This window comes from Rhinoderma darwinii, chromosome 1 (assembly GCF_050947455.1).
Source record: "Rhinoderma darwinii isolate aRhiDar2 chromosome 1, aRhiDar2.hap1, whole genome shotgun sequence".
NCBI classification, from domain to species: Eukaryota; Metazoa; Chordata; class Amphibia; order Anura; family Rhinodermatidae; genus Rhinoderma; species Rhinoderma darwinii.
The window spans coordinates 324496234-324523578 of NC_134687.1; the positions used below are offsets into that span (position 1 = coordinate 324496234).

General features: G+C 43.0%; 1 protein-coding gene across 7 annotated transcripts in view; it reads right to left on the reverse strand.

Annotated features, from left to right (window-relative positions):
* Window positions 1-2856: 2856 nt before the first annotated feature.
* TDRD7 (tudor domain containing 7) overlaps window positions 2857-27345 on the reverse strand; it is a 99721-nt gene continuing 75232 nt past the window's right edge. For all 7 annotated transcript variants that reach the window (XM_075825637.1, XM_075825634.1, XM_075825638.1 and 4 more), the window contains 3 exons: window positions 18862-19343; window positions 17998-18158; window positions 2857-3376 (listed from right to left, as the gene is read on the reverse strand). In XM_075825637.1, coding sequence (XP_075681752.1) covers window positions 3156-3376; window positions 17998-18158; window positions 18862-19343 — 864 coding nt within the window. In that variant the 3' untranslated portion in view covers window positions 2857-3155. The remainder of the gene's footprint in view (window positions 3377-17997; window positions 18159-18861; window positions 19344-27345) is intronic.

The following is a 27345-nucleotide window of genomic DNA, read 5'->3' on the forward strand; positions in this document are numbered from 1 at the left end:
TCCGGGACTTGCGGCCGAAATACGTCCATCAATTACGGACGTAATGACCTCGTGTGAATCCAGCCCTAGGCCTAATTTACACGAGCGTAATATACGCGCGTGCGACGCGCGTGCTTTTCACGCGTGTCGTACGCACCTATATTACTCTATGGGGCAGTGCAGACGATGCGTGAATTTTGCGCAGTGCGAGTGCGTAAAACTCACGACATGTTCTATAATCGTGCGTTTTTCGCGCATCACGCACCCATTGAAGTCAATGGGTGCGTGAAAACCACGAAGGTCGCACGGAAGCACTTCCGTGCGAACGGCGTGATTCGCGCAAGAGCTGTCAAACTGAATGTAAACAGAAAAGCACCACGTGCTTTTCTGTTTACAAACATCCGAACGGAGTGTCTTAGACATGAGCGAACCAAACTTTACCGGGTTCAGCCGAACTCGTTTTGACCGAACCCGGTAGGAGACAGTCACTGTGCAGGGTGCTGAAAGAGTTAAACTGGTTCAGCACGCTGGACAGTGACTTCAGATTCCAATATACGTGAACGTGTAAAAAAAAAGTTCTGACTTAACGATAACTCCCGGCTTCTTCCTCCAGTCTGACCTCCCGAGATGACAATTCAGTCCAAGTGACAGCTGCAGCCAATCACAAGCCAAGCACAGGCTGCAGCGGTCACATGGACTGCCGCGTCATCCAGGGAGGTGGGGCCAGATGTCGAGAGGCGCGTCACCAAGGCAACGGCCGGGAAGTTCTCGGTAAGTACGAACCTCTTTTTTTTAAAACAGGTTACTCGATATGGTGATCGGAATGCACTGTCGAGGGTGCTGAAAGAGTTACTGCCGATCAGTTAACTCTTTCAGCACCATGGACAGTGACTGAAGTCGACTAGCCTCATCTCTATGATGGTGGCTGCGCGAAAATCACGCAGCCGCGCATCATACACGGATGACACACGGAGCTGTCAAGTGCCTTTTGCGCACGCAAAACGCACACGCTCGTGTAAATGAGGCCTTAAAGTGTACCTCCAATGAGGAGAGCCACATCTCCTGTCAGAAGTTTAAAACGGATAGCAGGAGATTCAGCCTGGAGAGTACAATAATTTAGCAAATACTTGTTGCAAATCTTCTTCCCAGAAGTGGGAAAACTAGTAGAATGATTTTTCAGGTTTAGTATTTCAACTGTAAGAAATCAAAATATTGTATTAGAGGTAACTATGGTGCAGCACACTAAACAAAAAATAAAGAAAAAATATAAAATATTTGCCCTAGTAGGTGGCAGGTACAATTTTATGACAAAACCTTTAAAGTGTAGCTAAACGTTTGACAAACTTCTGATATGTCAGAAGTTTGGATTGGTGGGGGTCCGAGCACGGAGACCCCCACCAATTGCTGGAACAAAGCAGCTGAAGAGCTTGTGAGAGCTCTCAACCGCTTTGTTTCTGTTCGTTTTTTTCCAGAAAGCCGATGTATCGGAGTACGGGCTCATAGACTTTCTATTGAGTCCGTACACAATACATTTATTTCCGGAAAAAGCCAAAACAGACACGAAGCAGCTGAGTGCTCACACGAGCGCTTCAGCTGCTTTGTTCTAGCGATTGGTAGGGGTCTCAGTGCTTGGACCCCCACCAATCTACACTTCTGACATGTCACTATGACATGTCAGAAGTTTGGCAAACGTTTAGATACACTTTAACAAATTTGCCTATAAGGCAACTAACAGAAGGTATTGAATTGTTCTATTCACATAATTCCCAATAATGAAAATAACTTTTATTAAAGCCACGTAGCCTATATTCTAAAAACAACCCATGAGCCCAGAAACGTTATCACTCATATAGATGTAATGGGCAGTCTCTGCTAGCAGCAGCAGAATATACGGTCTATACTAGAGGGAGGCGTCTGCAGACCGTTATCCCAGAATTGATTCTGAGCTGATGGTATGTTAAAAACATTCAAAGGCCCCCCCCCCCCCAACATGTTTCACCGAGATGGTGTCCTCAGGGGTACAATGGGGCAACGGTGACGGAAAAAGTAAGTCTGAGTCTTATAAAACCTTGTAGAACGTCACTAGAGGACCAGTGTATTACATGTTAAAATTTAGGTCCATGTTTCAACTGTATTTGAATATGCTTGTGTCAATGAGATTGTGTCAAATTATGTAGTTGTGAATATTCAAAAACTGGCCAGTATACATCCTTAAGGCCCCATGCACACGACCGTAAAACTGCCCATAATTACGTGCCCATTCATTTCTAGAAGCTTGCCGAAAAAAAATAGGACGTCTTATTTTTTTAATTTTACGGATCGTGCTCCCATGATTTATGGGAGTATGGCCCCTAAAAAAAGGGATGGCTATCCGTGCCAGTAATTACGGGCATGGTCGTGTGCATGGGGCCTTAGGCTACATTCACACGAGCGTATCAGATTCACGCGCGTGAACCTAGTCCGTTGTGCATCAGTGTGCTTTGTGAGTGGCATGCGTTATTCACGCACTCACAAAGCACTTTTTATTATTTTCAATTGAATTGATGCGCAAATCACACATCGCAGACGGATATGCATCCTTGTGCGCGTTGGTGCGTAATAACGCACCAATATAGGACATGCAGGGAGTTTGACGCAACGGACTGTCGCTGCGTGAAAACTCCTGCATGTGTGAACGGCCCCATTCAAATCAATGTGTCCGTGTTCTGCACGTGATTTCCATGTGCAGCACACGGACGCTAGTCACGTTAGTCTGAATGAGCCTTTAGAATCAAGAACCTTGATATAACACTTGTGTTTGTGCTCATTATTTAAAATAGTATACAAACAAATATTTATAGATCTTGTGAAATTCTTATTGAATTGAGCAGCAGAGCGTTTAAAGCACTTTTTTGCCTTTTATTGTTAAATAAATGTTACAATATGCATTATATTCCAACTTTATAGAGCTACGGTATTAAACAATGTGCAACGCTTCAGAAAATCAACTTCTTTAAACAATGTAAACAAAATTACCGTGTTAAATATCTTTCACAGAAAACAAATTTAAGTTATTCAAACTTTATAATGTTCATCAAATCAGAACAATAGTGAACAAGTTAACTTCTTAAAAGACTTCTAGATGCATATCAGTTATTGCTACTTAAAGATCTGTGGCGGAATATGGAGAAAGTGAGTTAGTCAGATTTGGAAAGCTCAACCAGGTATTCTGACATCAGATCATGAATCCAGGTATCAGTGTCCGGTAAAGTGGTGTCCACAATGTAAGCCACAACCTTTCGATCCCAGGAGTTCGTGCTTTCGTGAATCTCTTGTATGAGCGCCACAAGAGGCTTCTTTTCCACGTGGTTTCTGAACACAATTGCAGCTTCCTCAGACCACTGCTCACGCTTGACACCTAGTGAAAAAAATTCTGTTTATAGAAATAGCCTCAGTTTTTGAACAGCGTATAACACATCATTTGAAGTTCTACTAAAGTAAAGTTGGAGGTAGAATATGTGCACATAGGAGCCTTATATCTTTCTCGATTATTTTCAAACTCGCCGACTATTGCTTGTAATCTTTTTACACCAGGTTATCAGTTTATAGTTTAGAAAAATTATAAAGTGCCACATACAAAATCCATTACCTTCATGACCTCTAGCATGGTGACAATCTAAGTGCAGTATTTGAGATTTAAATAGTGTTTGAATATTTAGAAATGGAACAAGTAATTTGCAGAAAGGGCCTTGTCCCTAGTTACGATAATTTGTATATCACAATAAAACTTTTAGCCCTCCCAATCAGAGTAGACACGGGCAAACCCGTGTCATGTGAGCCCTTTCAACATCTTTTAATTCGGTGCAGATGGGCCCATTAACACCAATCTGTCAGGACCAATTAGGAAGCAGGAATGTGAACAAGGTAATTTTCCAACCCTTTTTATTCAAATTATACACTTTTACCTCTCAATCTATGCAGAAAATAGCACCAAGCATTGCACCTTGACAATAGAGTTCAGTGCATCGGCAAATAAAACAATGACTGTTCCAAAAATGTATGGGCTACTCAGAACCGTCAAGTGGGATCAGCGGTGCAATGTGGCTCTGGGTTCTACCATTCTCCGGTATGTATTACAATCCAGCAAAAAGTACCAGTGCACCAGACTTCAGAACGTTTCTTCAAAAAAGTCAAATTTTTTGCTTTATCGAACGGATGGACTTCAGGTGGGAAGCATCAGAACAAACAATGTGCAACCATTGCTGGAAGAACACAAGCTGGTGGCAGCAGCACCGTTCTCTGGGGAATTTTTTCCATGGCATTCTCTGGTCCCACTCATCCATGTGGAGGGCACTCTGAACCGGTTCGGGTATGAATCCATTGTTGCAGATCATCTCCACCCATACATGCGGTTTCTCTTCCCTGCGGCAGATGGAATCTTTCAGCATAACAATTCAACATTGTCACACAGCTAGAAATGTCAGACAGTGGTTGGAAGAGCCCGACCAAGACTTCCAAGTACTTCCCTGGCCCCCCTAATTCACCAGACAAACCCAATTGAGCATCTGTGGGACCACCTCGATAGTCTTCGTTGTATAGATCCGCCCCTATGCACCCTCCAGCAAAAGTGGGAAGCACTGCAATCAGCATGGCTCCAGATACCTGAGACAACCTCCCAGGCCTTCTAGCTGCTGTCTGTGCTGCACACAGCAGTTACTCTGGATATTAGGTGGCGGTCATAATAATGCAACTCGACTGTATTTTGTAATGCTGGAGGTAATACTTTTTTGAAGAAACGTTCCCGTGTTTGGTGCAGCGGTAGACTTTGGTGGATTGGAAAACCATAAATGTTATTGGACACAGGAGGGAGCACTAAGTTGCCTTAGGTCAGCATGGAGTTTACCGTTCACACACTGAGGTAGTCGCGCAGTAAAACTCCTCTCCACAAAAACAGCTTATTTATACAGCTGTAGTTTGTTTTTAAACCCCTAAGGATGTAGCCTATTTTGGATGTAACAATTCTTTCCGTTTATTCATCTCTACATTCAGTAGCCATATCAGAGCTTGTTTTTTTGCGGGAAAATGGGTTTTTAGAACAGCACAGTTTTGGGGTACTGTATAACTATTTTATTTTTTTATTTTTTAAGGAGGGCGGTAAGGAAAAACAGCTATTCTGCCATTGCTGTTTGGGTTTTGCTTCTACAGCAGTATAAATGATAACCGTATTTCGTGGGTTACTATGATTCTGGCAATAACAAATGTACACATTTTTTAAAAAAATGTTTTTATACTTTTGCTCAATAAAAAAAAAAAAAAAAAAAAAAGTTATATATAATTTTTTTGCAGCTGCATTCCAAGATCCCAAACACTCTTATTTTTCACATCAACGGGTGCTCTAGAGTTTGTTTCTTTTGGCAGGACAAGTTGTACCATTGATACAACTTGTCCTGCACCAGCGGTACCATCTTGGGATACTTGATTCTTAATGGTCCTTTTTTTCGGAGGAGGGATGATTTACTGACGAGAAGTATCATCCACTTCTCTTCAGAACGCCCAGCTTCTGGCAGTGCAGACACACAGCGTGTTCGAGAGATCACGCTGTGACGTCACTCACTTCCTGCCCCAGGTCCTGCATCGTGTCGGACGAGCGAGGACACATCGGCACCAGAGGCTACAGTTGATTCTGCAGCAGCATCGGCGTTTGCAGGTAAGTCGATGTAGCTACTTACCTGCAAACGCTGATGCTGCTGCAGAATCAACTGTAGCCTCTGGTGCCGACACGATGCAGGACCTGGGGCAGGAAGTGAGTGACGTCACAGCGTGATCTCTCGAGAACACGCTGTGTGTCTGCACTGCCAGAAGCTGGGCGTTCTGAAGAGAAGTGGATGATACTTCTCGTCAGAACGCCCAGCTAGTAAAAGTAGTAAAAACGCCCCGATGTACGAACATAATACACGCCCAGTTGGACTTTTACTTTAAACACGCCCCCTTGGACTTTTGCAAGCCTCATTTACATAAATACAAAAATGGTCCTAACTTGGCCAAAAATGCTAGTTTTTTAAAAATAAAAACGTTACTGTAATCTACATTGCAGCGCCTATCTGCTGCAATAGCAGATAGGGGTTGCAAAATCTGGTGACCGAGCCTCTTTAAAGGAAAGGTGTCATACATTTTTTTATTTTTAGTAATTTGTGTTTTTATTTATTAAAATTTTATATGTCCTTTTTTTATCATCAACACTTTAATTCACCGGGGGCTGCCATGTTTTATTTCATCTGTGCATGTGTCTTAACGACACATACACAGAGGGAATATGAGAGGTACAGGGCATAGGACATATCGAACGGCTCCCGTTCGTTACATCCTGTGCTTGTGCCGTCTCGCTCGGTACTGTGCATGCGCAGTTCAGAGCGACCCAGTGTAAAAGCTTGTAGGGGGAAAGCCAGTGACATTTTGGACAAGATCGGCTGCAGGTAAGAGGTGCGGGGGGGTGCGGCGCTCGCTGTTGCTCCTTTAAAACAGCTGATTGGCGGCTATGCAGGATCAGCGGCACACTAGCGCCACAGATCCTTCACAGCCGCTTGTCAGCTGTTTTGAAGGATCAGCGGCGAGCAACGCTGCTCCATCGAGTGCCCCCACACACCCCCCCTGAAACATAACCGGTGTGCTCGATGGAGCGGCGGCGCTTGCCGTTCCTTCAAAACAGCTGATTGGCATCGTTCCTTGCTCCTACTGTGAACCACCGTGTAACTATATGGCGATTCACAGTTGGAGGAAGGAATGAAGATGCAGCGGCATATTACTAACTTTTATTTTTTTATCGACTTTTAAATAAAATGGTGAAAGAGGGTTGTGTGGGGCAGTTTTTATTTCAATAAAAAATTACTTTCTTACGTCTGTGGTTTTTTTAATACTTAATTACCACCTTAGTAATGGCAGTTGTCTGTTAGACAGTGTCCACTACTAAGACGCGGCTTAGGCTTAGCCAGTAAAAAAAAAGTAGCACTAACCCCCCCATTATTACCAAGGTACTCACCGCCACCAGGGGTATCCGGAAGAGCCGGGTACGATCCAGTACCCGACTATCTGTAGTGGTGGTCTGGCACTGGGGCGACCCCAGGCTGGTATTATTAGGCTGGGAAAGGCCAAAAACTGTGGCCCTTCCAACCCTGGTAATGATAGGCTGCAGCTGTTTTATTGTATCTGGCTGGTTAAATAAATAAATGGACGAAAACGACGTGGCGCCCCCCCCCCCCCCATTTTTCATAACCTGCCAGATACAATAAACCAGCCGCAGCCTAGCATTACCAGGGTGGGAAGGACCACAGTTTTTTTTAGGCCTTCCCAGCCTAATACTGCCAGCCTGTGGACGCCCCAGTGCCCGACCATCACTACAGATGGTCCGGTACTGGATCGTACTCCGATTTTCCTTGCGGGGTTAGTTGCAGCCTTTTTACTGGCTAACACTAAGCTCCTCCTTAGTAATGGACGTCAAACATACCACTGCCATTACTATAGTGGTAATAAAGTATTAAATAACAGGGATATAACTTCCTGTTCACACAGAGCTTGCTGGCGCAGATTTCCATGCGTAAATCGCACCGGAATCCGCACCATAAAACTCCCGAAATCTTCCTGCATTTCAATGGGAGGCAGAGGCGGGTTTTTCCTGGGTGGCTTTTGACCACTCACAGGGGGGAAAAAAAAAGCGGCATTTCCTTTCTTGCGGTTTCCGTCTCTGACCTCCCATTGAAATCTTTTCGGAGGCGTTTTTGCTCATGGTTCTTGCATTAGCTTCAATGGCCACGAACGAAAACTGCCGCGAAAACAGTGCAGGCAGTTTAAAATTCGGCTTCAAAATTCCTGATGGAATTCTGAAGCACATTTTTTTTTCTGCCTGCAAAAAAAAACTGTGAACAGGGCCTAACGGTGTATTCACAGTGCAGTTTTGCCGCGTCTTTCCCGCGCAGCCGAAAACCACAGAGTAGCGCACGCGTTTTTACCACAATTTTTTAGATGCGGTTTTTGGTTGCGTGTCGAATATGCGGCAAAACCGCACTGTTTGAATACACCCTAAGAAAGCATTTTTTTTATTCAAATAAAAACTCCCCCGCAGAACCCTCGTTAACCATTTTATTTATTTTTTTAAATGTAGATCGAAGTAGTCCAACGTATCTACGACCTAGTCGAGCAGAACCTGCAAAATTTCAAAATAAAGTTAGTAAAATAAAACCCAAAAATCTACAGCGACTTCTGTCTTCTCCCCTGCACCGCAATATAAACTACAGGCCAATGAAAAATAATTCCCTTAGGGCATGTTCACACGCCGGTTAAAAAAAAACCGGACAACGTTTAGACATGTGAAATACACTAGCGTTTCTTGTGAAGTCTTTTAAAATGCCGGCTTTTTTTAACATGTTTTATGACGCATTTTGCGTAATTAGGAGTCTCATTGACTATGGGAACATTTGGCGCGCTTTACGTGCCAAAGAATTGACAAGATGCTTTTTTTCCACAATGCATTTTTTAAAAACGCTCGCGTAAAGAATCGTGTTGCATGTACTAACAGTGCGCTTTCCCATTGATGAAAATGGGAAGCTTAATCAAGCGTTTGACGCGTTTTTCGGCGCGTAAAAAACAAAGTCAAATACAAGCCGTGTGAACCTGTCAACTGAAAACTAATTCACCACAGCGTCTTCCCTCTTGACTTTCATCATTCTTAGGATATGTGCACACAACCTATTTTCAGACGTAATTCAGGCGTTTTACGCCTCGAATTACGCCTGAAAAGACGGCTCCAATACGTCTGCTTGCAATGGGTCTTACGATGCTCAGTTCAGACTAGGGATGTCACGATACTAGAATTTGGACTTCGATACCGATACTTCGTGTAGTATTGGGATTTCAATACCAAAACGATACTTTACCAACAGTAATTAAAAAAAATAAAAAATAAAAGTTCTTCCATTTTCTGATGTGAGGAGCATGGTGTGATGAATTTTGAATGTGCCTCACACTAAGGCTGGGTTCACACCACCATGTTACGTCCGTAATGGACGGAACGTATTTCGGCCGCAAAGTCCCGGACCGAACACAGTGCAGGGAGCCGGGCTCCTAGCATCATAGTTATGTACGACGCTAGGAGTCACTGCGTCGCTGCCGGACAACTGTCCCGTACTGAAAACATGATTACAGTACGGGACAGTTGTCCTGCAGTGAGGCAGGGATTCCTAGCTTCGTATATAACCAGCCTTAATGTGAGGCACATGGAGGTTAAATTCATCACACCTCGTGCCCCACAATAAGTGAAAGAAAGCAGTTTTTTTATTTTATTTTTTTTTTACAGCGTACTCCTCATAAATGCTAAAAAATTGTTGTGTAGGTTATTACGGCCGCGCCAATACCGAATGTGTATATTTTATGTATTGAGAGACTTATTTTAATGTTTATTGTAAAAAAAATGTGTATGTATTTTTTTTATTTCATATTACTTTATATGTTTTTACTTTATTTTTAAACTTTAATGTACTGGCATATTTTTTATATATATATATATATATATATATATATATATATATACACATACACACACACATATATAAAAAAAATAATAAAATATATAAATATATATATATATATATATATATATACATATACACACATATATATATACATACATATACACATACAGTACATTAGCCTGTGTACTGATAGGTATGTCCTAATAACTGCCTGTGTACTAAGTATGCCCTAATAGGAAATATGGTAAGACAGCCCTGGGGTCCTTCAATGGACCATGAGCGGTCTGCCCATATATGGTATGTCCCTCAATCGCGTCACAGGGATTCCTGTGACGAGATCCAAGGGGCATTCCCCCTTCTCATTTTCCCCTGAATGCTGCAGTCAGCTTTGATAGCAGCCTTCAGCGGAATAACGTCAGAGATGAGAGGTTTCTCTGATCTCCGCCGTTATAGAGCGGGGCTCCGGCTGTGTAATACAGCCATTGCCCCGCTCCTGACAACAAGTGTGCACGCTGTCAGCATGAGGTGATGCGGCTGGCGCTGCTCTAATAAGCGGCAGCGCAGGCACTGAAAACAGAACATGGGGGTGTTTTGCAGTGCGCCTGCCATGTTCTGTCTTCAGTGCCGCCGCTCATAAGTGCAGCGCTGGCCGCATCGTATCATCCTGACAGCGCGCACTTGTTAGGACTCAGGAGCAGGGCAATGGCTGTATTACACTGCCGCAGCCCCGCTCTCATGCATTCTGTGATACAATACTGAGCTGTGCGGCCGCACAGCTAAGTATCGAAATACATGAAATAACAGTATTGAACTGTTTGGGGATGAACAGTATCGAAACAGTATCGAAGTTTCGATGCATCCCTAGTTCAGACGAGGTGTAATTTTACGTGTCGCTGTCATAAGACGGCAGGACACTTTTTGGGATGTTTTTGGAGCGGTTTTTCATTGACTCCAATGAAGAACAGCTCCAATTACGTCCGTAAAAGACGCCGCGAAAAACGCGAGTACATGCAAAAACGTCTGGAATTCAGGAGCGGTTTTCGCCTGAAAACAGCTCCGTAATTTCAGACGTATTTTGCGTGGTCGTGTGCACATACCCTTAGCCTTTTGGTGTGTCCTGTAGCTTCTGCCAAAGACCCTCCCAAAACTGAGCTGGACTCTGCTTAGCAATTTGAAGACAACTTTTCCTGGCTTGTAGCCAAAAATAGGGAAGGGGGGGGGGGGGGGTGAGCCTCCCTACCACATTTACAGCAGCTGTAGGTCAGGCTGTTTTGCCTGATTCACCTTGCTGTAATTCTGGGAAGTGCTCCCTCTGGTGGCCAACAAAGGAAAACATGTCAAATTATTATTTACATTTTAATACTTTCCACCTTGTGGAAGAATTTACCCCTTAATGACCAGCCTCTTTTAAACCTTAATGACCAAGCCATTTTTTACGTTTTTCCATCGTCGCATTCCAAGAGCTATAACCTGTTTATTTTTGCGTCGACATAGCTGTACAAGGTCTTGTTTTTTGCGGGACAAGTTGTATTTTTTAATAGCACCATTTTGGGGGACATTTATTGATTAACTTTTATTAACTTTTTTTTGGGGGGGGGGGCGGGGGAAATAGAAAAAAACCTGAAATTTTGTCACTCTTTTTCGTGTCTTAAATCTACGCCGTTTACCGTGTGATATAAACACAATAACTTTATTCAGCGGGTTGTTACGATTGCAACGATACCAAATTTGTATAGTTTTTGTATGTTTTACTACTTTTACACAGTAAAAACGCTTTTTTTCAAATTTGTTTGTTTTTGTGTCTCCATATTTTAAGAGCCGTAACGTTTTTATTTTTTCGCCGATGCGGTTGTATGAGGGCTTTTTTTTGCGGGAAGACTTGTAGTTTTTATTGGTACCATTTTGGAGTTGATGCAACTTTTTGATCACTTTTTATCAAATTTTTTAAAGTCAGGATTCACAGAAAACAGCAATTTTTCCATATTTTTTTATTACATTTTTTACGGCGTTCACCATGCGGGTTAAATAATGTAATAGATTTATAGTCGGGGTCGTTACAGACGCGGCGATACCAATGTGTGTAACGTTTTTACTTTATTTTGGTTTTTTAATAGTAAAGCATTTTGTAAGGGGAAAAGGTGGGTTTTTCATTTTTTTTTCCACTTTTTTTTAAAATTAACTTTATTAAACTTTTTTTTACTAGTCCCACTAGGGGACTTTAATATGCGATTCTCCGATCGCTATTAGAATACACTGCAATACTTTAGTATTGCAGTGTATTACTGCCTGTCCGTTTAAAACGGACAGGCATCTGCTAGGTCATGCCTCCGGCATGATCTAGCAGGCATTCACTCCAGGCAGACCTGGGGGCCTTTATTAGGCCCCCAGCTGCCATTGGAGACACAGACACTCGGCGATCGTATCACCGGGTGTCGGTGGGAGAGAGAGGGAGCTCCCTCCCTCTTTCCAAAACCACTCAGATGCGGTGCTCGCTATTGTGCACCGCATCTGAGGGTTTAAACGGGTGAGATCGATACTAATATCGATCTCACACGGCAGAGCAGGGACACCCCCAGCCCTCAGCTGCCAGAGGCTCCCTGCTCTGTTTACTTTATCCTGATGCAGTGCCGTAAAAAGGCATATGCATCAGAATAAAGCCCGTTAGTGGCCGCCGTGAAAAGGCGTATTGGCGGTCACTAACGGGTTAAAAATACAGCAAAAAAAAGTTAAAAAAATATAATAAAAATAAAGTAACTTACATTCCCTCTAAGAAGTTTGTACAGAAGCAGAACACCAAAAAAAATAAAAACCAAAACAAAACACTGTCCAAGGTCCCTGGAGAAAAGTTAGGAATAACCGGTCATTTTTTTTAATTTTTTTTGTTTTGTTTGCTGAATACGTTTATTATTGAAGGACAAGATGATATAACCTAGAGATGTTGTTTATATTGAAAACAAAGATCTGTGGGGAAGAAAGAAAGGTAGAATAGTAGTTATTGTTAATTGTTTGTATGGGGCCTTTTTGTCAAGTCTGAATATATGTAAAAATAAATAATAATAAAAAAAAATTTAACAGGTCCCAAAGCCTGAAACAACCAAACAAGAGGGCGGAATCAGTGTAACCCATTGAATACGATAAAGATTTTATGGGGAGTACAAAATCATATTTTCTCATTGGGGTGGGACATCGAGTCATGGAATGTCCTAAAGTAGTCCCAGAGGGTGGGAACAAAAAGAAAAAAAGAGCACAGCCATGCGACCCACCTAACAGCTGCCTGCAAGCACCTTGCAAGCCAGACTAGCCTCAGAAAAGGCCAGAGAATGAATTTCGGAAAAATTTGTTGAAGGTGTGCACCGAAGCCCAGCTAGCAGCTTTGCTGACGTAAGCAACTCAAGCTTGATGCCTGCCAACCCAGGAGGCACCAACAGCATTACTATAATGGGGAGTGACCCGAAGGGGAGGAACTTTACCCGTGAACCTATAAGGTTTCCGAAATTACAGACTGAATCCAATGCGCGATTGTGCCCCCTGCATGGTCCCTTCAGAAGCGGCCAAAAGAGAAAATCGGAGCGTTAAAACGACTCCATTGCAGCGAGAAGAGATGCAGACTGCTCTTGCTAAGTCAAGGCAAAACTGGCATTTTCGGATAAGATCGGGAGGGGCAGAAGAACGGGAGAACAATCTCTTCATTGATATGGAAGGCGAGATGAAGAAAGATGGAACATGCCAAAAAAACAAAAAAAAAGGGCTTTTGTCTTCCTCTGGATCAACATGGTAGGATTATAGATTAGTCTTGATGCACCCATTTCTATTTTCAACCTTACAAACTATGTAACTATATAGTATCGGATGGAGTCTAAGCGGTTCGCACCAGGAGAGGTAGGCCTTTCATGTACAGTGGTACACCTTGGCTGATTGAGGTTTTTCTGGCCTTTAACATGGTCTGGATGGCCTGGCTCAAAAAGACCCCGACCCCCCCCCCCCCCCACACACCAGGCCCTCAGAACCTTGGTTGAACAGACATTAAATGCATCTGATGAAAAGTGAGGTGGAATAGTGCAACTTGGGAAAAGGTTGGGTCGAATTGAAAGAGGCCAAGTTGCGTTCACCAGTAGAGTACAGTACATTAATGTATCAGGCCTGGCAGGGCCAGTCTGGGGCCACTAGGATTGCACCTTGAACAAGAACGGAGGGAAGGACAAACAGGAGACAGGACTTGTCCCATGCCCTGGTCGCATAGTCCCATGCCCTTGTGCTTTAGACATGACGCAAAGGAGATCCACATATGGGATGCACACTTCTCACCCAGAGATATTCCAATAACTTTGCAGAAGACCACTTTCCTGGATCCAGTCTTTTTTAACTCTTGGCTTGTGGCCTGCTGACCGAGCTGGAACATGAATGTAAAAAATCAGAGGGGACTTAAACAGAGGCGATCGACTCCAGGTGCCGCCATTATGGTTCAATAGGGAGCCACCATAGAGTTGTTCTGATCATCCTGACAGGGCGACCCTGGAGAAGTTTATCCCAATCGGAGAGGGCCAGGAAGATCACCCTCAGTTCCAGAAGGTTGATCTTGTATGGATGAGGACTCCTTCGACCAGATGCACTGTACCGTGTGGAAGCCAAAATGTGCCCCTCCCCCACTAGACAGACTGGCATCTGTTGACATGACAAGCCACTTGAGTTAAGGAAGGATCATCCCAGCTAGAGCTTCCACCAGTACAACGCCCGACGAATCCAAGAGGGCAGGAGAAACAATTTGTCCACAGAAGTCTGAGAATTGTCCCATTGTGAAAGAATCACTCCCTTGAGAAACCTGGAGTGGAATTGCACATGTGGTACTGCATCAAAAGGTCGATAGCAATCTTCTCAGCACCTGCATGAAAAACAGATGGAAGAGGTAGTGTTTCGGATAAGAAGGGCCACTGCTGTTGAAGGGTCTTTTCCTCACTTGGACTCTTGCCGACCTGGTGTAGAAGTTCATTCCCAGAAACTTCATGTTCTGAGATCGGACCATGGTGGAGTTCTCTTGGTTGATGATCCTGCCGAAACTTAGTAACGGGTCTATGGTGACGTGGAGACTGAAGCTTCTCCCGTCTTAAGGGTGCTTCCACCTGGTCGCCCAGGTAAGGAAAAACAGCAGCTCCCCTGGCATGGAGAAGTGCTATAACAGTCCCCAGGACCCTGGTGGAGACCTGTGGAACCCAAAGGATAGGGTGACAAATGAAAACGACGAGAACGAAGGAAGCGCTAGTGGTAGGTATGTGAAGGAAAGCATCTCGAATGTTGACGGACGGAAGAAACCTGTTCCAACGATGCAACTATTGACAGCAGGTATTTCTTGCGAATCCTTAAAGGAACAGTGTCATCACAAATATTTTATTTATATGTTAAAGATGTTAGTGCCTTAATATAAACGTTTATTTTCATTTGTGTGTTTGTGTTTTACTGTTTCTTTTTTTCACACTTTTTCTTCCCTATGGGGGCTGCCATTTTTTGTTCCATTTCTGTGTGTGTCGATTAACGACACACACAGACATGGAATACGGCAGCCACAGTCCCATAGGGACTGCGAACGGCTCCCGTCCCATTGACTGCCGTGTACGGCGTCTGTGTGGGAACTGCGCATGCGCCGCTCCCACACAGTCCTATTCTAAATTGGCGCCGTCCGGCGCCATTTTCCTGTGGACCGGAAGTCGCGGCCGGACAGTAATATTACTACTTCCGGTCGCGGCTTCCGGACAAGTGCACATGGAACAGCGGCAGCAAAGGGAGCGGACGGGCCGCGGCGGCAGGAGCAGGTAAGCGATTTCAATGTATGTTAGTGTTTGTGTGTGTTTACTACTGCATGTAAACCTACTACACTGTGGGTTACCTCAAAAAATGGCGACACACAGTGTAGGAGGTTAAACCTTTCAAACCCCTCGTTTATCCCGGCACTAGCCAGGATAAAGGAGGGGGGGGATGCTGAGCGCTCACTAGAGCGATAGCTTTTAACCCAATGTTGCAATGCTGCAATTTTGGGAACTAGCTCCAAACAGCTCCATCTAGTGACCAAAAATGGGTAGTATTATAAATTTGAAAAAATTTATAATATTTCCTGACTCGCGAAAAAAATAAAAAAAATTTGAACAATGTTTTATCACCCACACACTAAATGTTTAAATTTTAAAAAAAAAACATGTTTTTGGGGCGACACCATGCCTTTAAAATGTCAACAAAAAAAAAAAAAAAAAAAAAAAAAAGCTTTTTTCCCCCCGAGTTCAAAAGTCGCCGCAACACTTGCCTATTTTTTTTTGCGGGTTTGACATCCCCATTGAATTAATTAGGGAGCATTGACCACCCTGGGGTCTAAACAGCGCTCTCCGGTTCCAGCCATTAAAGTAAAGTGTCAGATGTACATTACAGCGGACAACAGCAACTGATGGCACCGGCTCAGCTTTTAACCCCTTAATGACCAGCCTATTTTTTGTGTTTTTCCATCGTCGCATTCCATAAGCCATAACTTTTTTATTTTTGCGTCGACATAGCTGTACAAGGTCTTGTTTTTTGTGGGACAAGTTAATAGCACCGTTTTGGGGTACATATAATTTATTGATTAACTTTTTTGGGGGTAATGGAAAAAAACCAAATTTTGCCACTCTTTTTGCGTCTTAGATTTACGCCGTTTACGGTGTGGTATAAATAACATAATATCTTTATTCAGTGGGACATTACGATTGTGGCAATGCCAAATTGATATAGATTTTGTATGTTTTACTACTTTTACACAGTAAAAAACATTTTAAAAAAGTCAATGGTTTTATTTTTACGCCGATGCAGCTGTATGAGGGCTTGTTTTTTGCAGGATGACTTCTAGTTTTTATTGGTACCATTTTGAAGAACATGTGACTTTTTGATCACTTTTTATCACGCGGTTTTCTGTTCATCAAGCCTTCAAAAAAAATAATTCTGGAATTGTTTTTTATTTTGTTTACGGTGTTCACCGTGCGGGTTAAATAACATAATCGCTTTATAGGTGGGGTCATTACGGACGCAACGATACCAAATATGTTTTAATGTTTTTTTTATTCATATTAAAGTATTATAAAAAGGGAAAAAGTGGGTTTTTCATTTTTTATTTGGGATTTTTATTTATTATTAACTTTATTAAACTTTGATCAACTTTATTTTTAGTCCCACTAGGGGACTTCACTGTGCGATCTTCTGATCGCTTTTATAGTACACTGCAATACTTCTGTATTGCAGAGTATTATTGCCGGTCAGTGTAAAACGGACAAGGCACCTGCTAGGTCATGCCTCAGGCATGGCTTCGCAGGCATCCACCACAGGCAGACCTGGGGGCCTTTGTTAGGCCCCCGGTTGCCATAGAAACCATTGGCACCCTGCGATTGCAGGGTGCCGATGGGGTGAGAGAGGGAGCACCCTCACTCCAAAACCACTTGGATGTGGCACTGGCTATTAAGCACCGCATCTAAGGGGTTAAACGGGTGAGATCGATCCCACCAGTTAGTGCAGGTGTCCGGCTGTCTTCAGACCACTCAATACCCGGTCTAGCCGGCACAGGACACCCGTGCAGGGCTTATGTCAGAGCGCTGTGAAAAGGCGGCACTCTGACATAAGTACCCTTAATGGCCGCCGTGAAAAGGCGTATTGGCGGTCGTTAAGGGGTTAAAGCCCACGTCATCACAGTGCTGTAACAGGTCGCGTTAACACGCTACAAACTGCAACATGCTATTATGGAGCAGGACGGGAATAATTTCCAGGAAATAGTCTTATGTAAATAACACACAAAAAAAACACACAAAAAAAAACACACAAAAAAAAACACACAAAAAAAAAACACACAAAAAAAAACACACAAAAAAAACAAAAAACACACCCCCACCCCTTGGCCGCAGTTTGAATAAGGTCAGGAAGCCGCGTATATTGTACCTCCCCTAACTCAAACAAAAGTAGAGGTAAGGCCAATGTGCATTTTGCCGCAGTTTTCACCTTATGCATTGCAAAGTACGAATTCCGCTGTGAGAATCCAGTTTTTCCACACAAGCATGCTGCGCAGCATGCTCGGATTTCCAAGCATGTGTTTACCCCTGCATGTGGATGCGGTTTAGAAAACCCCATTCACTCGTACTGTACTGCAAATCCACAGCAAATGTACCACGTCTGGGCTTAAGACCCTTTTACACGGGCCAATTATCGGGCAAACGCTGGTTCATAGAACACTCCTTGACGATAATTTCCCTGTGTAAACAGGGGAGCGATCAGCATATGAACGAGCAAACTTTAATCTGCTGATCATATCGTTTTAAATATGTAAAATACTATCGTTGTTGGCATGATAATGTATGGGGGAGAGCGATCGGAGTAACAAGCGCCTCGTTGATGGGCGCTCGTTTACACGGCCCAGGAGGGGCCATGTAAGAGGACCTTTACCCTTACTAACCCTGTCAAATTTAAAACTCCATTTAGATAAAAGATTACAAGAAGTGAGCAACTTATTCCAGCTACTTACCTGCTAGCTGACTTGTTACAGCCTGAAACGGTAACTGTCTGAATTTATTAATCAAAGGCTGAATGTTGCGGGAATTAACGAGCTCATGTCGGCCATAGTCAAGCTCATACACAGACACCAGATAATTTGTAAGTATTCCTTTCAAAATAACCCTGTACCACCTAAAAACAAAAAACACAAGAGATGTTTACAAGATATGCTGTGAATGTGCCTGCTGCCTCAGTTCCATGCATTGAGAACAACCTGATATTCATAAACACAAAGCAGTATTTTTACAGAGAGGATCTTTGTTTCTAGAATATCTGTATACATGCCTCTATATTAGGCCCCATGCACACAAACGTGCTTTTGCAGCCGCAATTCCCCCGAAAATCCACGGTAGAATTGCGGCCCCATTCATTTCTATGGGGCCATGCACACGACCGTAATTTTTGGCTCGGGAGCCCGCACCGCAGAAAGAACGGACCTGCCTTATTATGGCCGTCTTCTGCATTCCGGGCTCATTGAAAATAATGGCCGCAGCCATGTGCATGGACCGCAATTTGTGGGCGACTCGCGGCTGACAGTCCGCAGCCGGCCGACCCGAAAATCACGGCCGTGCACATGGCTACACTCGTGTGTATGAGGCCTTACTCTTATCTACCAATTAATAGTAAATCCTTAAGATGTTGAAGACCAAAGATCCCTACTGCCTTATGATAGCGTAGAATCTTCTTGCAGGCAGTGTAGTGCAAACAGTCCTACAGCGATGCACTTTGTAACCATGTAGGTGATACAGGTCATTCTCCAAGCAATTATTTGGATGTGTTAAGAGGTTTTCTAATGGCAAATTACAGCAGTGTATTCTGTACACAAGATACTCACTTGTTATCCACCTTTGCAGCATAGAGTTTATTTTTCTCCACATCCGTCTGCTTCTCTTCAGTGGTGCTGTAGTGTAAAAGCATTTCTTCCATAAGTACTTCTAATTTGTGCAATTCTTGCAAGGGTTGGAAGACGAAATGGCCAGGATGGCAGGCCACAGACACAAAGACATCAATGTGCTCACCAGACCTAGGCAGAGGTAGAGGTGGTGGCAAATCTAAGGCAGGGCCTGTGGTGACTTGCTCTATGACAGGTTGCTTTGTTACGTTGCTTTGATCTTTCCTGGACACTGCTACCAGTGTTCCAGCTTGTCCTCTGCCTTTTGGCAAGTGCGATGCAGTACTGGGCAATACATTCTTCTGCTGCTTCCACAACTCTTCACTACTGATTTGGCGATTGATGCTACGTTCAGGATCAATAGAGGCCCTTGATGTGAAGAGGTAAACGTACGCTATGTTTTTTAATTCATCCATTTTCACTACCTGTGAAGAGAATGACAGAAAATTAAACATGACAAAAATTTTTAAAAAATCAGTGCGCGGCAGTGGCGGCCACAGTGATGGCTCGGAGCCCACAGAGCCCGGTTCGCTATGCTTATGAGTTTAGATGCAGAGAAAGCGTAAAATGGCGTGGCCTTTCCTGACCGAAGCCCTAATGCAGCGCAAATTCGGTGCTACTTTTCTGAACTACATAGCGCTCCTACAAACTGACACTAGGACCACAATTACGGTTAATTGACATAATACACCTCATTTAGATATTTTCCGAAAGGCACGGCACGGATGTCCACTCTCACCCCTACTTTTCAATTTGTCAATAGATCCTTTGTTGAGACATTTAACCCCTTCCCGCACCTTGACGTTAATGCATGTCAATGTGTGCAGTAACGTCAGTGCTTTGACAGTTAACCGCCGCGCGGCGCTACACCGCAGCGGCGGTTAACTGTGCAGGGTGTCTGCCCTGCTCTCCCCGTTGCCGATCAGCGGCCTGTCGCCGCTGAAATCAGCAATTAACCCCTTCGATGCGGTGGTCGATTGCGATCACCACATTGAAGAGGTTTACAGCGGATCGGCAGCCCCCCACATGTATTTGCGGGGGCTGGCGATCCTTCTCACTGCAACCAGAGGCCAGACAATGACCTCCGGGTTGCCATGTACGGAAGCCTCAAAGGATCAGCCTCCGGCCGGTCCTCCGATGCTTCCTGTCAGTGTGACAGTTTCGTCACAATGACAGTTGGAATGCATTACACTACGTGTGTAGTGTAATGTGTTCCAGCAGCGATCAGAGAAGCAAGTCTAAGTGTCCCCTAGTGGGACAAGTGAAAAAAGTTAAAAAAAGATAATAAAAATGTTTCTAAAAAGTGTAAAAATAAAAGTTTGAAGTGACATAAACATGAACTGCTTTTTTTCCTATAATAAGTCTTTTATTATAGGAAAAAAATGAACACGTTAAAAAAAGTACACATATTTGGTATCACCGCGTTCGTAACGACCCCATCTATAAAACTGTAATATTATTTTTCCCGCACGGTGAACACCACGAAAAAAATAAACGAAAAACAGTGCCCGAATCACAATTTTTTGGTTACAACCCTCCCAAAATATACAATAAAAAGTGATCAAAAAGTCGCATGTACGCCAAAATGGTACCAATACAAACTACAACCCGTCCCGCAAAAAACAAGCCCTTACACCGCGTTTTTGACTGAAAAATAAAAAACTTATCACTCTCAGAATATGGTGACACAGAAAATAATTTATTTTATAAATAAGGGATTTTATTGCACAAACGCTGCAAAACATAAAAAAATTATATACGTATGGTATAGCCGTAATCGTACCGACCCGCAGTATAGAATTTGGTAATTTATAGCCCAGGGTGAACGCCATAAAAAAAAAAAAAAAAAACATTGTCGGAATTTATGGTTTTTGGTCACCTTACTTGCCAAAAAATGGAATAAAACGTGATCAAAAAAAAATTTCTGGTACCCCAAAATGGTACCAATGAAAACTACAGATTGTCCCGCAAAGAATAAACCCTCACACAGCTCCGGTGGAGAAAAAATAAAAAACAGTTCTGGCTCTCAGAATATGGCGATGCAAAATGTGCAGAGTGTTCCAAAAGCGGATAAGATTGGGCGCCATTTATCAGTGCGACACCGGCCACATATCTGCGGATTATTATTTATTTACTGCATTATTATACCCTGATGTACCCCGCACAGATAACATGTACCCTGATGTACCCCGCACAGATAACATATGCCCCCACATTATAAACTGAAACACCAGTAAAACCCCAAACAGAACTACTACCAAGCTACATCTGCGCCCCAAAAGCCAAATGCCGCTCCCTCCCTTCTGAGCCCTGCAGCGTGCCTAAACACCAGTTTACGTCCATAGATATGGCATCGCCATACCCAGGAGAACCCGGGTTAATATTTTATGTGGTATTTGTCTTCAGTGGCACAAACTGGGCATAACATATAGTGCACTAAAATGGCATGAGTGGAAAATTTTAATTTTCACGCTGCACATTAACCCCTGCGCGCACCACGACATAGAATGTCTTAGTGTGGGGGGTGATGTATGGAGCGTCTCACGTGAAAAATAAAGCATTTAAAACGGCAAAATCACTGTTTTTTGGTCACCTTGGCTCTACCTGAAAATGTAATAAAAAGTGCTCAAAAAGTTGTATGTACCAAAAAATGGTACCAATAAAAACGACCGCTGGTCCCTCAATAAATAAGCCCTCATACCGCTCTATTGACTGAAAAATAAAAAAGTTGTGGCTCTTGGAACGCGGGGAGGAAAAAACTAAAAAAGGAAAAGAAAAAAATGGATCAGTCCAGAAAGGGTTAATTACTTTCTAATGAAAAACCATTTATGACCACACGTGGGGTATTGCCGTACTCGGGAGAAATTGCTTTACAAATGTTGGGCAGCTTTTACCCCCTTTATCCTTTGTGAAATTGAAAAAATGCAACATTTTAATGGAAGAAATGTTGATATTCATTTTCACGGCCCTATTCTAATAAATCCTGCAAAAGACCTGTGGGGTCTAAATGCCCACTATATCCCTAGATAGATTCTTTAAGTGGTGTAGTTTCCACTTTTGGGGGTTTCCACTGTTTTGGCCTCTCAGGGGCTTTGCAAATGCGAAATGGCACCCAAAAACCATTTCAGCTAAATTTGAGCTCCAAAAGACAAACAGCGCTCCTTCCCTTCTAAGCCCTGCTGTGGGTCCAAACAACAGTTTATTACCACATATGGCATATTTCCGTAATCGGGAGAAATTATTTTACAAATGTTGGGGTGCTTTTTCTCCTTTATTCCTTGTGAAAATTAAAAATGGCTACCTTTTTTCAGAAAAAAAAGTAGATTTTTACCTTTACAGAATAATTCCAATGAATTCAGCAAAACAACTGTGGGGTCAAAATGCTAACTCTACCACTAGAAAAATTCCTTGATGAGTGTAGTTTCCAAAATGGGGTCACTTTCCGGGGGTTTCCACTATTTCGTTCCCTCCAGTGCATTTCAAACGCGACACGGCACTGAAAACTATTCCAGCAAAATCAGAATCTCAAAATCCAAATGGTGCTCCTTCCCCTCTGAGTCCTGCTGTGGGTCCAAACAGGAGTTTATTACCACATATGAGGTATTGCTATAAATCGGGAGAAATTGCTTTACATATGTTGGGGTGTTTTTTCTCTTTTATTCCTTGAAAAAATTAAAAATGCTAACTATACCCCTAGATAAATTCCTTGAGGGGTGTAGTTTCCAAAATGAGGTCACTTTTGGGGGTTTTTATTGTTTTGGCCCCACAAGACCTCTTCAAACCTGACATACCTAAAATATATGCTAAAAAAAAAAAGGAGGCCCCAAAATCCACTAGGTGCTCCTTTGATTCTAAAGGCCTGTATTTCAGTAAATTAGCGCACTAGGGCCACATGTGGGATATTTCTAAAAACGGCAGAATCTGGGCAATAAATAATAAGTTACATTTCTCGGGTAAAACCTTCTGTGGTATAGACATTTTTTTATTACAAATGAATTTTGTAAAAAAAAAAAAAAAATGAAATTTGTAACTTTCACCTTTTCTTTGCTTTAATTCCTGTGAAACACCTAAAGGGTTAAAACACTTTCTGAATTCTGTTTTGAATACTTTGAGGGGTGCAGTTTTCAAAATGGGGTGATTTATGGGGACTTTCTAATATATAAGGCCCTCAAAGCCACTTCAGAACTGAACTGGTCCTTGTAAAAATCGCCTTTTGACATTTTCTGGAAAATATGAGAAATCGCTGCTAACGTTCTAAGTCTTGTAACGTCCTAGAAAAATAAAAGAATGTTCAAAAAACGATGCCAAACTAAAGTAGACATATGGGAAATGTTAACTAGTAACTATTTTGTGTGGTATTACTATCTGTTTTACAAGCAGATACATTTAAATTTAGAAAATGCACATTTTTGCGAATTTTCTTCAAATCTTCTTGTTTTTTACAAATAAGTATTGAATTTATCGACCAAATTTTTTCCCTAACATAAAGTACAATATGTCACGAGAAAACAATCTCAGAATCACTTGGCTAGGCAAAAGCATTCCGGAGTTATTACCACATAAAGGGACACGTCAGATTTGAAAAATCGGCTTCGTCCTGAAGGCCAAAACAGGCTCAGTCCTGAAGGGGTTAAAAACCTCCCCAGCATTTCAGGGCATAAAAAAAGATGGGGCCGAACTCAAAATTGTAGCATTTGCGGATGACATACTGTTTATTATCTCCGACCCAAAACAAGCCCTACCTCAGATAATGGGGGACCTGACTACTTTTGGACGCCTTTCGGGTTATACGCTCAACATCGATAAAACGGAGACACTTTTGCTTAAGGGACCATCAAAACCTTTCTTGTCTTCTGCATACCCTTTTTGATGGCAACCGAACTCGCTGAAATACTTAGGGGTACAGATAACGAAAAATCCATCGGATCTATATAAACTTAATATCCGCCCATATATACAACAGTTGGAGGTTACACTGAAAGTTTGGGGATCCTTGGCCCTTTCATACCTGGGGAGAGCATACTTACTAAAAATGACAGAATTACCCAGACTTTTATTTATTTTATACACTCCCATTTTAGCTCACTCCTGGGGATGAAAAACGCATCAATTTCTTATATCGTACTTTTATCTGGGGGGCGGGAAAGAGACCGAGGAGAGCATACAAATTGTTACAACAACCCAAACTCAATGGAGGTATAGCTTTCCCTAACATCCGAATATATAACTTAGCATCTTTGCTTTGGGTAATAAGGGATTGGATAAATACTACATCACACTTTTCAGATACAGGATTAGAGCAAAAACTTCTCCCGGACTGTGCACTACCCACCATGCTTCATTTACAGCATCATATGCTGTCGGAAGAAATAAAAGATAACCCTCTCTTGCGATCTACATGGAAGGGGTGGAATAAAATCAGACACATATTGGGAGTTTCTCCGCTGATCTCCCCTTATCTGACCTTAGTCAAGAATCCTGGTTTTCAGGATGGTGGGTCCCATGCGATATTTGGTAACTGGTTTAGGGCAGGTATCAAGAACTTATATGGTCTGCTGCATATTGCGGAAAAGAGGATGTACACGAGAACAGAACTTCTGCAAAAATATCCGGATGTACCGTTCCCTCACTTCATGTATTTTAAGGCGAGAAGTTATATTAACACTCTGCTACATAAACTGACTGACAGGGATTGGAACCCTGCTGTACACGCAAAATTCAACAAACTCCTGAGTATTAGGGGAGCGATATCTCGTAACTATCAAGCTGCACACACACTAACTTATGGGTATCTACTGTTAGCGTAAGCCTATAAATATTTACCATCTGCCAGGTATTTGGAAATGAGAATAAAGATAAGTCACAGAGCATACCTTACTCCCTCAAGGGGTTATCTGATGGGTGTATATATACGAACTCGAATTGTTTTAAAGGACGGGTGTCGCAAAATTTTTTTTTTTTATATAATATTGCTTTTAGTATGTTATAAAATACATTTTCTTTATTTGTGTGTGTTTTACTTTTTTCTTTTTTCTAACTTTTACTTCACTATGGGGGCTGCCATTTTGTTTTTCATCTCTGTATGTGTCGATTAACGACACATACAGAGATGGAATACGGCAGCTACAGTGCATAGGAGTCAATGAACGGGAGCCGTTCCATTGACTTTGCTCTATGGCTCTGTACTGCGCAGACGCAGGTCAGAGTCACACAGAGCAGAGCAGCTGTTTGAAGGGAGAGAGCAGGCGCCATCTTGAAGACCAGCTGTACTGCAGGTAAGGTCTGTGTCTCTGCATGTCCCACTCTCTATCTCACAGACCGCCGCTCTCGTGACCCCCGACGGGCCCCCCCACCCCTGACATTCATTAGTCACATCCCCAAACAGTCTCAGCACAACTAGAGAGATTTACCATTCAGGGGTCTGGGAAAGCTGGGTGACCACCATTACCCCTCCCACTGGAGTGTGAGAGGTTCATTAGTCACATCCTGGTGGTCACCCAGCTTTCCCAGATGCAGATATAACCAGGAAAGGGCTGGATGGACGGGCTGAGGGTGCACAGGGTTTTTGGTGATCCCCCTCTGTCATGTGATCGGACCTAGGTTACCGATTCATCAAACGGGGTTCATGTGACTATAAATCTGTCCATAACAAGAGACAGTGCACTCAGGACAAGCCCTGCCCTCATGCCGTAGTTGTGTGGTTCTGTCTGCAGTGATGGCAGTGGGTGGCTCTGGCCTCCCCCGTCGGGTCATCTCAGGACAGAAGGGGTGTCCGGATTGGAGACACAGCGCCGCACCTGTCCTCAGGTTGTGTCTGGTATTGCAGTTCACCTCCATTGAAGTGAATAGGACAGAGCTGTAATACCACACACGACCTGAGGACAGGTTCGGCGCCATGTTTTCCTGGACGACCCCTTTAAGACTTTTCCCGTGTGTGTGTGTGTGGTAGAGCGGAGTGTGCACGGGCGCCGCTGATACTTCATAGCCGCTTATCAGCTGTTTTGAAGAATCAGCGGCGAGCTACCCCCCCCCCCCCCCACACACACACTCAAATCCCCCAAACACGCAAAATCAAGTGGAATCAAGCGTTTTTTATGTGTTTTTTCGCACGTAAAATGTGCAAAGAAAAACATGTCAAATACACAGCGTGTGAACCGGTCAACTGAAAAGTCATTCACTTCACTTTCATCATTCTAAGACTGGGTTCACACAACCTATTTTCAGGCATAAACGAGGTGTTTTACGCCTCGATTTACGCCTGAAAAGACGGCTCCAATACGACGGAAAACATCTGCCCATTCATTTGAATGGGTTTGCCGACGTACTGTGCCGACGACCTGTAATTTTACGCGTCGCTGTCAAAAGACGGGGCGTAAAATAACAGCCTCGGCAAAGAAGTGCAGGACACTTCTTGGGACGTATTTTGGGCCGTTTTTCATTGAATTCAATGAACAGCTCCAAATTACGACCGTAATTGACCCCTCGCAAAACGTGAGTACGAGCAATTACGTCTGAAATGACGTAGCGGTTTGCTCCTGAAAACAGCTCCGTCATTTCAGACGTAAATGCAGTTAGCGTGTGCACATACCCTAAGGGTATGTTCACACACAATGTTTTCAGCTGATCAAATCGGAAGCAGAACACCTACAAGCATCTGCCCATTGGTTTCAATGGGAAATACGGCGCTCTGTTCCGACAGGGCGTTTTTTACTTGGTAGTTTTCCAAAAACGGCACGTAAAGAGACGCCCGACCAAAATGAAGTGCATATCACTTCTTGGGACGTTTTTGGAGCCGTTTTTCATTGACTTTATAGAAAAACAGCTCCAAAAACGGCCGTTAAAAAAACGCGAGTTTGATTAAAAAATGGCTGAAAATCAGAAGCTGTTTTCCCTTTGTTTAGTAAGCGTGTGAACATACACTTAGCCTTTTGGTGTGTCCTATAACTTCTTCCAGCTGCAGAATCACACCCAATATGGCTGCCGGACACTCCTTAGCAATTTGAAGACACCTTTTCCTGGCTTGTGAGAGGGAGGGGGGGTGAGGTTCCCTCCCACATTTACAGCAGCTGTGAGTCAGGTTGCTTTGCCTTATTCACCTTGCTGTAATTCTGGGAAGTGCTCCCCCTGGTGGCCAACATTGGAAAACATGTCAAATTATTATTTAATTTGTAATACTTTCCACTATACGGAAAAAAAAAAAAAAAAAAATACAGCAAAAAAACGTACAAAATATAATAGAAATAAGTAACGACACTTAAAAAAAAAAAGGTTTAATTTGCGACACATTCCCTTTAAATGTAGCAAGGCTGACGCAAATCTATATCACAGCTTGTGGACATGCCCGGTGATACAACAATTTTGGGATAGAATAAGAACTTATACTTTAACACACCTGACTATCTTCGTTCCTAATGAAGCCTTGGGGGC